Raw genomic sequence first — 16,119 nt, forward strand, 5'->3', positions numbered from 1 at the left:
TGGAAAGGTCATGTTAATTCTGGCCCTGGTAGAATTCTCCCTTCATTCTGAGGGTGTTGCATTATCATCTCAGACCAATTTGGAGGAAATTCTAGGACCATAAAGAAATTTTTCTAATTGATCCCATTGTCAAGGGCAGAGATGGAAGGCTCACCTTCCAGAAGCTGTTGCTTCTGATTTAAACCCATGTATTATCACAACATCCTTTTTGTGTCTCCAGTTCCATCCCAGCTCATTTACCACACCTATAGCTCTTTGTCCTGTCACCAAGTCTGGGATCTCTCCTCTACCTGTGCAACTTACCATTTTCGGTGAGTAGTGTTGGTCCCCATATCATTTCATCTCTGATTTGTCTTATATAGTCTTTCCTTGGCTCAAGTTCCCCCAACACTGACCCTGACCCATATATCCACTATCTTCCTAAGCTCCAAACCAAAACCCTGGCCTCCACATCTTTATCACTCTTCTACATAGCCATTACCACCACCTGCAGGCTCAATTATACCCCCCATCCCAGTGGATAAATTCCAGAACTCAACCTGTCCAAACTGGGCAAATCCATGCCATCGAGTCAATTTGAACCAAACAGCCCATTTTCAGTTACATGCGCTGACAGGGAGAACAAGGATTAATGAAATCCACAAATAATTTGAAAACCATCTTACTTAATAAGCGTCCTTCTCCCTCCCTACTTAATCTTTCATCAGGGATATATTAACAAATGGCAAAATTAATTCTTTTGAGGTTTTACCTCTTTGTTCTTCTCATGCCCACAATTAGTGGAGGTGGCAATAGGCAGAGAATTGGCTAAAAGGTAAACAGCAGGAGGAGAATATAAAGAGTCTAGAGAATCTATCAAGTCCATAATTAGCTTCTTAATAACAGGGAGTTGAATATTCATCTATGACTTTATCACATTCTATACATACTAGGAACAAGGGAGTGATCTCAGCGGGTAGAGTCAGATATGAGTCTCTAGGCTGAATCTGATACATAGGCTACTATTAATAACTCCTCTAAAGGTGTGGTCTGGATTCAGACCCTAGAGCAGTACATTACAGTTACAGAGGTACACAGACAACCCAAGGGGTACAGATGCCACTCTCCCTGCTTGCTACCTCTCCCATTGGGTAAGGAAACCAGCAGAGCACACACAGACAGAGATAAGAGGAAAATGACCAGTGGGTCTAGTCATCTGTATTCTAACTCTTCCCCTACCCACCCCTTACCTCTGCATAGGTGTAACTCAGGACTGTGTTCTGGGCTATTTCTTTTTCTCAATCTATTCTTTCTTTGCGATCTCATGAACTCCCACGTATTTCAGGAATCACCTCTGTGTAAATCTACAAATCCAGCCCTATCTCTCTTCTGAGTTCCACTCTTGCTTCCCCAGCTGCTGAATATTTCCACTTAGGTACCCTGTAGACATCTCAAACCTGACATATTCACAATATTACTCATTATTTTCCCCCTAAACCCAACCCCTAATTTCTCTACTTGCTGTCAAAGGGTACCTTGTGAGTATATCCCAAGGTTCTCTTCTGGGCCATTTTATCTCCTCTTGATATACCATCTCTTGATAATCTTGTCAACTCCCATAAGTTCAGTTATTATCTCTCTGCACATGACTCCCAGATCAATCCATCTAGCTCTAGTCTCTGTCCTGAGCTTTCATCATGAATCACCAATGGGATTTCTCCCCATGTAAGTTCCATAGGCCTCTTAAACTCAATGTGTTCACAAACAAAACTCATTACCTTCCCCCAAACCCTTTTTGCTTCTCAAATTTCCTGTTCCTGTTATTTTGTATATATTTGCCTATCTTTAGACATGTCATACCCTTCTAGTGGAATATAAGGTAATTGAGGGTAGGAACTGTTTCCCTTTTGTATTTCTAGCCTCAGGGCCTGCTTGGCTTACAGAGGTACTTAATAAACATCTCTTTATTGACTGATGATCTTTGAAGTCTCCTCACCAAATTGAATGAAAGCTGCAAGATCTTGGCCTGCTTGGATACACACCAATACAATTTCCAGTACTTTTTCTGCTTAATTGTTCTGTCAGCTTCAGTTCTGCAATGGGCAAGAGTACTATGGAACTCTCTCATACATGGTACCTGCCACCTATCCTTCCAAATCCATACCCTGCTTTGCTCTGTGCCCACAGACTAATGACATGTTTTCTTTAATTCTGCCAATACCCATTGAGAGGTGCTAACTTCAAGGTTCTGTTTCCTGTTTCTAGGTTCTTTAATTCTGTGGATGAACCTATATAACAAGAATTTTCCATCTCTGCATACCAACTGGCATCCCTATCCCGTAGCCCTTGGTATCAAGCAGGCCCCCAATCTGGGTGAGATTGCAGTTTCGCTGGCGGTAGTACTCGTTCATGGTGGACTCCAGTAGGAAGGCATAGTTGGAATTCAGCACCCGGGCAATTCCTTCTTCTGTGCTCTTCACAAACACGCTGGGCTGCTTAGAGTACATGTAATTCCACATCCTCTGATATGTCTGGTAGCGGGAATTCTGGGGAAAGAGTACATAGGAGAGTGGAAGTAATGAAGGAAGAATCAGATGGGCTTCAGGGAGAGGGAAGCCAGTGGGGACCAATAACCCTAGCAGTCAGAATATTGTTCCCCACTATTTCAACACAGAAATCACATGCAAACATGCCTTCTCCTCATTCTTAAGAGGTAGATGAGCTGGGAGGAAGCAGGCTGAGGTCAGAAGCTGCTGTGAGATTTGGCTGGACTTGGTCTAACTTGGAGACCAAGACCAATAATGCATTTGCCCAGTGGCCTGGGAAGGGATGCATATTTTCACATTTTATCCAGGAGGCAGGCACTATGGTCTGACCCCTATAAACTCTGCCAAGTGTCCTATTTGCTGGTTGATCTCATCCTGCCCTCTCCCTGCTCACTTGTGTAGGTAATTCTCTGTTCCCAGAACAAAGTCCTTCTCCCTCTTTGGGTGAGACTGAAGTCATAATACTTCTTTCAAGGCTGTTGACCCCATGAAATCTTCTGTATCCCACAGCCCAAAGGGGTCTCTCCCTACTCAAGTTTCCACAGAGCACTTTGTCCGAATCTCTCCTTTAACCATTCCATCTCCAACCAGAGTTGTTTGTGTACATGTTGTATTTTCCTTCCTTGTAGATTATAAACCCCTTGAGGGCAAGGACTGCATCATTTTTCATCCTCCTATCCCAAAAATCTAGCACAGTGTCTTGCATATAGTAGGTGATTAAAAAATAGGGAATCATAATTCAAATCTAGCCTTGGGTGCTTACTAGCTGTGTGACCCTGGGCAAGACACTTATCCGCTTCAGTTTACTCATCTGTAAAATGGGAATAAGTGCTTTGCGATCCTTAAAGTGCTATGTAACTGCCCGCTGTTAGTACTGGTATCATCATTGTTGCTATTATTATTCTGTTGAACTCATGCCCTGGGGATTTAGGTTGCCTTGTCCACCATCATCTGGTCCCCTGAATACAGATAGGTGAGAACTGACTTCTGGTGTTAGCACCTCCATAACCAAATGGCATGAACTAAGGTGAAGCAGGAACCACTGAACTAAGGTGCTTTAAGCAGTGACTTCCAAACAGATATCACCTGAAAAGGAGGCTCAAGTGACCTACCCTTGGCTCTGCACTGTTCCTTTAATCCCATATGAGACACCAGCCTCTATTCTCCAAATAATAAGCAAGCAGAGAGTGTTGGGAATCTGGCCAAGTTCTACTCTTGATTAATGTGCAGTTCCCTAAAGTTATATCCAATGTGACTTGTGAAGGAAACTAGCAAGATGGGGTCATGTTAGATTTTGGTTAGAGATGCAAATGAACTGCTTGGCTGGTGGGTTGGCTAGACACTTACTGGGCTGTGTGTAAAGTCTTCTCAGGAGAAACTAGGAAATTCACTTTTCCAGTGGGATGAGGATAAGTATAGTACTAGAGATCAGATAGGACTCTGGGTTCAGGACTTTGGTGAGGACCCTCTTGGGGGCGGGGTGGGGGGGTATATAATAGGTCTCTGTCTAAGTCTCCTATGGATTTATCAGGTCAAGGATCAGAGCATCGAGTTTACCTCTATCCAAGAGCCTTTTCTGATCTTTCAGGATTTGTTTCAGGATTGACTATTCTTTTGGCAAGTATCAGCTGAGCCCCTGAGGTTTCTAGACTGGATGTTAGAAAAAGGCATGGCAGGAGCAGGTAAAGGCTAGGGAAAGAGACTTCTCATCTCCAGAAATCATCTTACTTTTGTTCCACCTTCTCTTCCCTCTGCCAAACCCCAAAGACTGAGTAAAAGAGCAAGCTTTACTTGGAAGAAGGTCATGCTGGATCCTCCATGAATTGTGCCATACTCGATGGCTGTCTGGTCAGCCAGGTCATCCACAGACTCAATGGGTACATCCATGCGCTGTACAGTCAGGAAGGCTGCCAGGTTGGCCGTGTAAGAGGAGATGATGATCAGAGTGAATGCCCACCTATAGAAAAGGACTTGAGTAAATTAGCTGTTGACTGAGTGCCCCCAGGGTGCATGGCTATGAGGAACTCAAAGCCTTGAGAAGAATAGGGGAGAAGAACAGGTTCCCACAACATGAAACTAACAGAAGCATATCAACACAAAATGGCACTGAAATGAAAGAGTATATCACACATTGGATTGATGTATTGGCAATGGATTGTAAATAATCTAGGAAGGCTTCCGTAATGAGGGGGCCTCAGAGCCATGATTAAGAGGTAGAAAGGGGAGGTTAATCACATAATCTAGAGACTCAAGGGATCTTAAAGACCATCTTGTCCAAATCTCTCACTTTACAGATGAGAAAACTGAGACCCAGAATCACTGAAAATGAATTTATTAAAATCCTACTGTATAGTACCATATCACAAAGAAGGGCAAAAAAAAGAACAAAGAGAACTCCCACCCATCAACATCTACAGTGATGGTCTCTGGCCCCCTTACTCCACTGCTGACCCTGTGCTAGCCTAGCCCAGCCCCTCACTCATGGTATCCTTCTTGATCCTTAAGTGGCTAGCTCCAGGTGAGTGACTGAGACAGAAAGTTCCTGAGCAGAGGACATGCTGGGTGGCTGGGACTTCACTTACCGATGCCCATAAGAGGTTCTCTTCTTTAGGGTTTTAATTAATTTTGAGTTCTCTTTCTGTGTGTGTGTGTGTGTGTGTGTGTGTGTGTGTATGAGTACTGTGGTGTATAAGACCTGATACCCTGCCCCTCCTCCCTAGCCCTGTGCCAGGGGGGCTTTATCTCCCTTCCCTGGCTCCTGAAGTTTTAATATCTATCTATCTATCTATCTATCTATCTATCTATCTATCTATCTATCTATCTCTACATATATGTATATATATGTACATATATGTATATATTATATATGTATATATACATATATACACACACATATAATATACATGTATATATATTATATATGTGTGTGTGTGTGTATATATATATATATATATATATATGGCACCTCTCCATTACTCCACCTCAATGACCTGCCCCTGGTTCAATCACTCAGGCACCTTTCCTCCTTTCCAAACTCTCAGTGCAGGTAGTCTGGAGCCTGGGGAAGCTTTGGTTTGTGCTGATTTCTGAATTTGCTTTTTCCCGTTCCCTCCTGATCCCCAGCCCAGAGTGTAGGACTCAAACTTCAGAAACTCAAAGTTTCTCTATTCCAAAGGACGCTGAAAAATAAAAGGACAGACCACATGAAATGGGCCCAGAGGGAGAGAGAGTCATCTCCATCTGGGAGACTTCTTGCTTTTCTCTCCAAGATGCTGAATTGGCTTTTTACCTGATAAAGAGATTTCAGTGCACAGCCCCTTCTCTCCTCCCACCCCCCCATCTAACCACTCTGACCCTGGAGAAGCAACTCATACTCTTGACTGACCCTCTCTGGTGTGTGGTGTGGGTTTCTTCCCTCTTCCTGTTTCATTCTCCCCACTGCCCTGCTTGAAAGTGGTAGAGGAAGCTGAGGGGAGCAAGAACTGAGAGTTTGATTATAATCTCTGTAAGTTTTGGTTATTGTGTTTTTTTGTATAGACCAAAGCAAAGAATAAAAATAAAAAACGTAAAAAGAAAACCCCCAAACCAACAATCCCTGCTCTTAAGATGCTTCACAGAGGTGAAATGATACACCAGAATCTCACAGTGAGTTTACAGTAGAGCTGGGATTAATTCTCCCAACTTCTAACCCAGTGGAAGAGCCCTTTCCACTCTATACCAGCAAGGGTTCCCATTTAGATAACACTTGGGGCCTCACAATTCACCTTCCCCACAATAACTCTGTGGGGCAGGTGGTTTTTATATATTATTTCCATATAAGAGGTAGGAGGTTGAAGAACAGAGCAGTGAAGTGATTCATCCAAAGCCACATTGCTAGTCAAGTATTTTAGCCCAGATCTGAGCCCAGTTCTCCTGATTCTAATGGCAGTGTTCTTTCTATTCAACCACATTGCTGTGTGTGGGACAAGTTATCCTGGAGAAGGGATAAGAGGGAACCAAGAGTATGAATCTGTCATTTTGCCTGACTATTGTGTCATCATCTGCCCAATAGAATCTAAGTTCCCGGAGGGCAGGAATGGTTGAAGTTTTGAATTTTTATCTCCAGTGTCTAGCATAGTGCCTGGCACATAGTAGGTGTTTACTAAATGCTTACTGAATGATTGATTTCTCACACAGAACAGGGACAGGGGGCAGGAATAGGACCTTGATGTTTCAGGTTCCTGGCAGGAAACAAGAGGATATTCTTCAGAAAGTATTGACCCTACTAGGTTACACTAGCCCAAGGCATAGGGATGAGGGCCATAGCATATCCCCTGTTTTCATTACCATACAATCAGTATCTGTTTATTCCTACAGCACAAAACATATACACATGGCTAATGAAAGGAGGTCAGACCTTTGGCACATCACATTTTAAAAGGTTGCCAAGTCCTGGTTCCCTGGTGGATCCTTTTTAAAGTAGATTCCATAAATGCCTAGAGTAACGGTAGGAAATTGCCTATCTAGGGTTGCTTAGGTCAACTTGTTAACGATATTTTGAGTACACGTGTAGCATATATTTATTTATGTTTAGGTTGTTTCCCCCAGTAGAATACGTAAGTTTCTTGAGCACATGGATCATTTCATTTTTGTCTTTGGGTCCCCAAACCCTAACACCCAGTAGGTACTTAAGAAATGCTTTTGGATTGATTGAATGATTAATTTCTGGATTTAAATCCAGAGTTGGCCAAGTAACTTTGTTCAGATCAAATACCACAGACCATCAACCATAGTCATCCATATTCCAAATGTAAGCCATTGGTTTGGGGAACTAGGAAGGCAGAATGGAGAGCTTGTTACAAGAATATAAAGAGCCTGTTTTAAGTAATGGATCAGCCTCATTTGTATTTGGTAATATAATTTGAAATACAGACAATTGTTTTACTTTGGAAAAAACCTCTTTTTTCTAGCCTAATCTTTCTCAGCCCAACATGCTATTCATTCCCTAGACATGTCTCCTCCTCCTGCCTGGTAACATTGATTCCTGTTCTTTGCTTTTAATGGACCCTCCCCTACCCCCCAAAAAAATCTCCTTTCATTCCTCAAATCTGGATCTTCCATGTGTGGAAGCTTCTACTTTTGTGGTGTTTGTACTTCTCTACCTGTGGAAAACCAATCAGACTAGTTCGAGTAAGACCTGTTTTCACTCTATAGATGTTGAATTGTTTCAGTTGTGTGACTCTTCATGACCCCATTTGGTGTTTTCTTAGCAAAGATACAGGAGTGGTTATGTCATTTTCTTCTCCAGATCATTTTACAGATGAGGAAACTGAGGCAAATAGTGTTAAGTGACTTGCTTAGGATCACACAGCTAGGAAATGTCTGAGGCCAGAGTTGAACTCAGGTCTCCTTGACTCCCTTATCCACAAACTGTGCTAACTAGTTGCCCTCTTTGCTCTATAGACTGCCCAAGTTATTTTGAAGCAGCAAATGGCAATAACCCACGAGCTGAGTACATTGCCTTGAAGCATAGACATAGGAGTCCTAGACCATCATGATTTTCTTCACCTTGCCATAACCTCAAGACAATAGTGAACCCTTAGTTGTATCCCTTCCCAGCTACCTCCCAGTCCATCTTTGGACATATTAGTCCCTAGACTAATGTGAGAGCTGTAGTATAGAAATCTTAGTTTCAGCCCTAGAGTTGAGGGCCTCCTCTAGTTGGGAGGTATCGCAGACTTGACTTCAATGTGAAGAATTCATTGGGTTTCTCTAGTACCTTTTCCATGTTGTTCCTGCTTCTTGGCTTCCTTGGGTGTCTCTAGTTAAGCCACACGGTCTTCTCTTTTATAGCTTCCCTTTTATATGCCAAATAAAAATGCCTATTGTTTCCAGAACTGACTGATTCATCTAATTCTTTTCCAAAGTCTATTTAGTCTCAGCAATGGGCCCTGACAACCACGAACATGATAAAATCATTAAAAATGACCTGCTCTATGAAGTAGGTTAAATATGCCCTCCTGTCATATAGTTTACATTTTTAAATTTACAAGCCTAACCCCACTACTAGAAAAAACAATTCTGAGTTCATTCTTTATGGATGGCTGTGGGTCAGTAGTGCCATATTGGCATAAAGTCAGTATTCCATTTGTGAAATTGGCATTCTTTTGGATCCACATGTCACCATCATCTGCCACTTTACCCTGGGTGAAGAGACAGAGCCTGACTTGGATGGCCCTGTATCCAGCCCTCCCCACCTTCCACAGGCAGAAGACTGAGCCATGATCCTGATTTAAGGACAAAGAATCCAAGGGAGCATAACACCAGGAGAGGGACAGTGCAGGATCCATCACATGATGGGCCCTTATTAAGTGTCAGATACACACTAACACGTATCGTCTGGATCAGTTACCAAGCAACCTGGGTGTGACTATTTAGTCCTCACTAAAGCAACCAGTGGACCAAGCAGCAGAGCAACCTGTAGCATCCTGCTTACCTTAAACCAGAGGTTATTATAAAAGAAGAATTGGTATGGGGAGGGAGAATGAGGCATACACATGAACAGAGAAGGTCAACAGAGAAGGAGAGAGAGCCCCAAATGCAAATGGACAATAATGTTCCATAAGAAAAAAAAACCAGAGGGGAAAAGGGATTGGAATCCAGAGAAGGCCTGGGCTCTCCCAATTCTGATTTTTTTTAACCTTTCTATTAGCTTCAGTGTTCATTGTTCAGAGCTACACAACTGCCTCTAGATTCTGAGGCAGATCATTCCTCTTACAGCACCACACAAGACTTCTAGAGAATTATGATCCTCACCTCTTTCTTGATTAAAGTGTGGGAAAGTCCTTTTTCTTCATAATCCAACAGAAATGGAGTTGAGGCAGAGGAAAAGGAAACTGAGTTCTAACATATGGCAGCCAAGCAAATCTGAATTTAGGGATAAGCTAAGCTATAATAAGAAACCTGTACTCCACAGATCTGTTTTTTAAAAATCCTTTTGTATATGTGTATATATATATATATATATATATATATGCACACACATATACATGTATGTATACACATATTATATGTGTGTGTATATTAATCTTGTTGTTAAGTCATTTTCAGTTTCCAACTTTCTGTGACGCAATTTGGAGTTTTCTTGGCAGAGGTACTGGAATGGTTTGCCATTTCCTTCTCCAGCTCATTTTACAGAGGAGAAAACTGAGGCAAACAAGGTTAAGTGACTTGCCCAGGGTTGCACAGCTAGTAAATGTCTGAGGTCAGATTTGAAATCAGGAAGATGAGTCTTCCTAATTCCAGGCCCAGCACTCTAGCCACTGTATCACCTAAGATACATTAATAGAAAAACAGAACAGAATTAGTAGAAAAATAGAAGCCCAGAATGAGGAAGGTAATAGTTCCTTTTTTTTCTGAGCTGGTTGGGACACATCCGAAATGTAGTTTCCAGGTCTGGTGCCATGATAGACTGCGTGTGTCCAAAAGGAGAAGATGGGAATGAATGGGAATGAAACCTGTTGTGTGAGACATAGTAACAAGAACTGAAAGTATGAAGGCAGGAGAAGCCAGGAGAAAGGTCTTAAAATACTTGAAAAACTGCTATGGTTAAGAGGGATTATACTCATTTTGCTTGACTCCAAAGGGGAGTAGAAGTCATAGGGAGGTATATGTTGCTTCAGAATAAGGAGGAACTTTCTAGTAATTTCAGGGAAGTGCTGGAGTAAATTCCTAGGGGGAAACAATTCATTCACTGAGCAGAAAATAAAATTAGATGATCCCTAAGGCCTCTTCTACCTCTGTGAGTCCATGATTCCCTTCCCTATAAAATATAAAGAACTAGGGTAAAGAAGAGGAAACTAAGGAGGGCCTCAGAAATCTCATCTAGATAATGAATGGGTCCCAGGGCTCCATTTATGAATCCCACCTAGAGGGCTTTTCTTTTTTTTCAAAAGGACTTTGAATTTCCCAGTGGGCAAAAAGTTTGCCATAGAAGAAGTAGATCAATCAGGCTGCTGTACGTTTCCAGATTGAGGATACATCTACAGTGGGCTTTCTTTCTTAATCTGATCCCATAGGTCTAGACTGATCTCCCTGGTGCCTGACCCCACTTCTGTCTTTGGTTCTTACCAGACTCCGCTGACACATCGGGTGGATAAGGCGCGTGGGGCAATGGTAGAGCCTTGCTGCATAAAGCCCCCAACGGGAAACCACAAGCTATTTCCCAGGGAGTACTGATTCACCAGAAGGTTACACCGGCCCTGGGCACAAGGGTGAGGGCTATACCATTCATAGGGTGTCAACCTGTGGAGACAGAAAGACCTACAGTGAGCATGCTCCAGGACCAAAGAAGAGGCAGCCAGGATAGGGTAGGGTGGGGTGAGGGAAAGAAGAAGAATCTCTGGATTGGGAGTCAGGATACCTGGGTTCTAGTTGAGGGTGACCTTCAGCCAATCATTTCACCTTTGCTACCTTCAGTTTTTTTCCTCTGTAAGATGGGGGACTTGAGTTTGTATTCAAGATCCCTTTTACCCCAACTATGAATTTATGAATTATGGCAGGGAAAGTCCCTTGGATCCACTTTCCCCACTGAGTCTTCTCTAAGTAGCTCCTTATACATTGAACTCCCTTCTTTCTTCAACCTGCTCAAACATTCCCTCTTTTATCATTTCAACCGATTCTGAAAGAAACTTTATTCAAAGGGACCTTTTTATCCGTATGAAGAATTATTTCTTTCACCTGTCTTATTCTTGCCTTGGCAGTCCCTCAGTCATTTTCTTCCTACCTCACTCATGTTTCCTGCCCTTGGTAAGCACTTACCTTTGGCTTATATATAATGTAAATGGCCTATAGTCTGTCCATAATTCAGTGAAATGTTTCTGATACAACCAGGCTCCCTACTGCAGTGTAAAAAACAGTGAGGACAGCCAGCAGCGAGAACAAGAGTTTGAGCTCTGCAACTCATTAGTCACGTGACCATGGGTACACTGCTTACCTCTCTGAGACTCAGTTTCCTCATTTGCTAAATGGGATAATAATATTTGCACCATCTACTTCACAGAGTTGTGAGAGAAAGAGCTATAGAAATGCAAGTATCCTCTCAGCCCTTCTCATCTCACATTGCTGCCACTACCACCATGGCGCCCTGACCAAATTGGCCTTCATGCATATTTTATTAGGTTGTAAGCTCCCCGAGGGCAGAGCCTAGAAATTTTTGTGTTGTGCTTGATGTAACAGTACAAGTAATTGAGTACTTAATAAGTCTTTTGTGATAATTACAATGGTGATGCATGTGTAGGTGTGTTTTGGGAGGAAGGAATGGAGAAGAAGGTTACTTAGCCCTTGAACTCAGTCAAATATGGATCAATTAAGCGTGAAAAACTTTAGCCCATAGCTGGGGCAGTGCAGCAGCTATACAACTGGCCCTGCAGGTGTTGCTTGTGGCCAGGCTCCACGACCATCATACAAATCACTGGTCATGGGGCTGAGGTTGATGGTTATCTGCTTGCTATGTCATGTCACTTATAAGGATTCCATCAGAGGTGGGGAAAGTGAATGATAAAGACAATAGAATGAAGGGGATATTAAGGCAGAAAGGTTCCTAAAAAACCCCACACACAATCTCTTGCAGCAGACAATACAATGAAATGAAGATGGGAGGTATCAAACAAGTTAGTTCCTGAACATTTTGCCAATTGTCAGTGACAAGAGTTACTTGTCAGAGGCAATACCTGTGAGGGCCAGCACAGACAGCTTTGGATGAGCCCACCTGTAGTGGGAGTGGAAAGAGACCAGTTTGCACCTCGTGGCCTTCAAACCCAGAACCAGCCGCTGACTCCAGGGGAGTGGAGGCTGCCCAGCTTGTACACAGACTAGCCTTTGTCGACTTGGCTGGATTTAATTTGCCAAAAGCTCTTTCCTGACCCTAATTCTGACCTGGATTATAAAGGATGAGTGGAATGGAACAACTTCTCTACAGCGGGCTGGATCAGACCCAGATGCCAGGTCTCGAGGCAGGGCTTTAGGCCTCTTTTATTCAGTGGCCTGAAAGGGAACCTACCTTTCCAGCAGTTTATCTAATTAGAAAAATGAGGTTCCTTTGCTGAAGAATTTTCCCCTAGGAAAGGCCATCCTTCCACCCCAAATATAACATCGCAATACAAAATGGACAGTTTTTGGTCGGTAAGTGAAAGGTCAGAACCAAACACTGCTATGGGAAAGACCAGAAACCAGGAAAAATCAACAATGGATATATATAGGTTTGTCCTAAGGCATTCTCAGCACAAACAAGAAAGCCCTTCACAACTGCTATGTTTCCCTAGCCCCTGTAACGTTAGTGAGAAAAGGGCAGAGAGGAAGAATTTTTATTCCTATTGTCTGAAGGTGGAGAGAGAATCATAAAGTGCTTCTATGTGGGACAAAATGCCCAATTTTACTGACTCTAGGTTGAAATATCATGGCTGGGCACCACCTCTGGCTCAGGGTGGAATCACTTCCCATTATTGGGGCAAACGCCTTTTCTCGATGATGAGAACCCAGTGGGGTTCGGCCTGTGGTGCTTCTTCCCTGGAAAAGTGTCCCCATAGGTCACAGGAACAAATCACCCTTAGAGGCATTCTCCTCTTTTCTCCTCCTATATGAACCAGACTTTGTAGCCCAGATCTGCTCCTAAGAATCCTCCCCTTCTTATCATGCTATGCCCCTCTATCCTGGGCCCCTCATCTACCCCCCTCACTCTCCCTCTTCCCATACCAATATAACAAGGGCACCTATGTTTTCAGAAGCATATCTGGGCTACAGCTGGGAGATCATCTCTCTGAAGAGTGGGCCCTCCTCCCCCATCTGTGCTGCAGCCACCTCCAGTCCCCCCACTACTGTCTCCGAGGCTCCATTTCTTGTCGCTCAGCACTTTGAGGCAGATCCTGGCACAAGCTGAGGCTGGGGCAGCCAAATGCACAGTTCTTAATTTGAGTGATCTTGCACCATCCATCTCTCATTACCAGGATTCCAAATCATTCCCAGCAGGAGGGGAAGGAGACATTTCAGGCAAAATCTGCCTCCCAGTGTGTGTATATGTGTGCGTGTGTGTGTGCGTGTGTGTGTGTGTGTGTGTGTGTGTGTGCACAAAAATCTGCAAGTGGGAGGATGGACAGATGGACAGACAGGATGAGGTTGGCAACCCTGTGGGAGAGTGTTGTCAGGTCACTAGCCCCTCTTGGATCACTTCATTTCTTTCCAGAGGTCAGCTTTCACCTGCTCCTTACTTCCTCCCTCTTCTCCTCCCTGTGAAGTTTCCCACATTGGACACAAGGTGGTAGTGTGAAGACAGGAAAGTCACTAAAGCTTGTACCGAGCCACTAGGAAGAGCACACAGCTGACAGCCAGATAGGCGAGGAGCATGAAGAGCCAGACTCCAGGAGAAAAGGGGTCCAGAAAGGAGAAATAACCAGGTTTTCGACCCTAGAAATAAACACAGAAAGAAGTTTCACTTTACATGGTCAGTCAAAATGGATCCTGGGCCGGACCAGGCAGAGGATGTGACAGGAGGATATTTCGTCCCAGCTTTGGTTCTCCCATTATAAAATCATGAAATTTTAGGGTGGAAGGGGACTTTGGGGATCTCTGGGTAAGAGTAACTGATTGGAGGGATAGTTGGGACTGGGCGGTGGTGGAAGGATCAGGAATACAGTTCAGTTTGTGAATACTAAGGTCTAGTTCTGACTTTGGCTGTTAGACACTCCCCAGGGTGAATGCCAGCTTGTGCTCAGAGAGTTGAAATCCCTCTAAGTTTTGTTTCTTTTATTGTCTCTGTATTTCTGGAAGGTGTAGGTGGGCTCATAAAATATTTTTTGCTATTTAATTCCTATGCTACCCTACAATGACAGTGATTCCTCTTGGATAATCCTTACGAGAATCCCAAAGCCGGGGAAATGTTGTTCTCTTCCCAACCAGAGATGAGAGTTGGCCAAAGCCATGTGAGTTGCGGGTGGAGTTTGGAAAAAAGCCCAGAAGAGAAGTGGGCTTCTAGTCATCCTGATCAAAATAGTGAAACGGGGGCACAAAAGATATATCCAAATGATGAAGAGAGTGGAGAGGACAGGGGAAGTCAATGGAAAAGAATAAATAGATTTTCATTTGTGGCCGAGGGCACATCATTTAGTGACATGTCATTATAACAGAATATGACATTATATCATGACCCAGTACTATATCATGACATGCAATGTCTAGCTTCTCCCATGCAGTGAAAAGAGTCTGTTATTCATGGTGGTAGGGAAATGTCTGCTGATTGATTGGTGTCAGTCAGCCCTCAGATAGATGAGGGGAGGGACCCATTCTAGTCAAACGCAATCTGTCCCTTCTGAGCCTTCCTGAACAGGCTGGTCCTCAGGATATGTTTGAGTATTCTTTTTTTTTAATCAAAGCAGAGTGCTGGCATTTGGCTGTTGCTAGTGCCTTCATTGATAAAATTCAACTCAATTCAATGCAATTCAATTCATTAAACATTTATTCAGTGTTTACTATGTGCAAAGCACTGAAAACACAACTAATAGATGCTGCCTCAGTAGGCACAGAGTAACTCTTTGCAGTCCTGTTGTGATTTGGCAGGTTCAGTCATGGACTACCTTCAATCTCCTTTTTCTCTGGGTTATTTATCTTTTTATAAAATTTCTTTCTTCTGGATCCTGGATACCAACCCTGCTAGGCTCCATTGCCCTCTAGGAATTCCATATTCTTAACTCACAGAGGGAAAGGGCAATGCAGTCAGTCACCGAAGGACTGGGATTAGAACTCCCAGACTTTGCCTGAGCTCCTCTGGGAATAGTGCTGCTCTTTTTTTTCTGCATAGCGACATGATGACAGTGGACTTTGGGGCAGACAATATACAAAAGCTTTCTCTTCATAGCACAAGCAAGACCAGGTATTGGGTATCTTTTAGCATTTACCATGTCTCAGGAAACTTTTTGAAGTTCTGTCTCATAGCGCATACATATACACGTTTGACTTTCAGAGAATACTCTGGGGTGATCTAATCAGGCAACTGAAATGACTTGTAAGATAAGGAACAAGGGAGAAGACAGTTTTGGGATGTCCCAGTCCCATCACTATGCAAATTATCTAACAGCAGGGAAATGACTCAACAGTAATAGAATCAGACTTCCTAGAGCAAGTCATGTCTATTTCCATCACTGGCTAACAGAATCGATTTCCCTTTTCTAACTGCCAGGAATCTTTAGGAAAACCATTGGAGCCAGAATCTGGAATCCAAATGAAGAGAAGACCTCGTCATCCCATTTGCTAAAAAAGCAGAGTTAGTGTTTAAAATGAGGTCACTTCCTCCAAACGCTTTTTTTCCTAACCCACTTCAGTTGCCTCCGATCTATGGATTCACAGGTTGTTTTGTTTGTGCTTCGCTCTCGAAGAGGACCATGACATCAAGATGATGACATGACTTGCACTTCCCTTTGACTTGAGTGAGGGAGGGCTGTGCAAGGTCACCAGTCTCACTTTCTCCTCCTGAGTCATCTCAGTCCTGTGGCCTGATATTCATGTGTTTCTTAAGGCAAATATACCTGCTCCAAGATCTTAGACATTTTAGTTTCTTCCATGTTAT

The 16,119-nt window shown here is 43.2% G+C and overlaps 1 protein-coding gene across 4 annotated transcripts in view; it reads right to left on the minus strand.

The window, feature by feature from the left end:
- The window catches only part of GRIK4 (glutamate ionotropic receptor kainate type subunit 4), a 697,562-nt gene that overhangs the window by 29,567 nt on the left and 651,876 nt on the right, over window positions 1–16,119 (minus strand). For all 4 annotated transcript variants that reach the window (XM_072612931.1, XM_072612929.1, XM_072612930.1 and 1 more), the window contains 4 exons: window positions 13,855–13,964; window positions 10,635–10,808; window positions 4,317–4,482; window positions 2,300–2,525 (listed from right to left, as the gene is read on the minus strand). In XM_072612931.1, the coding sequence (XP_072469032.1) occupies window positions 2,300–2,525; window positions 4,317–4,482; window positions 10,635–10,808; window positions 13,855–13,964 (676 nt within the window). The remainder of the gene's footprint in view (window positions 1–2,299; window positions 2,526–4,316; window positions 4,483–10,634; window positions 10,809–13,854; window positions 13,965–16,119) is intronic.

This window comes from Notamacropus eugenii, chromosome 5 (assembly GCF_028372415.1).
Source record: "Notamacropus eugenii isolate mMacEug1 chromosome 5, mMacEug1.pri_v2, whole genome shotgun sequence".
In the NCBI taxonomy this organism is placed as follows: Eukaryota; Metazoa; Chordata; class Mammalia; order Diprotodontia; family Macropodidae; genus Notamacropus; species Notamacropus eugenii.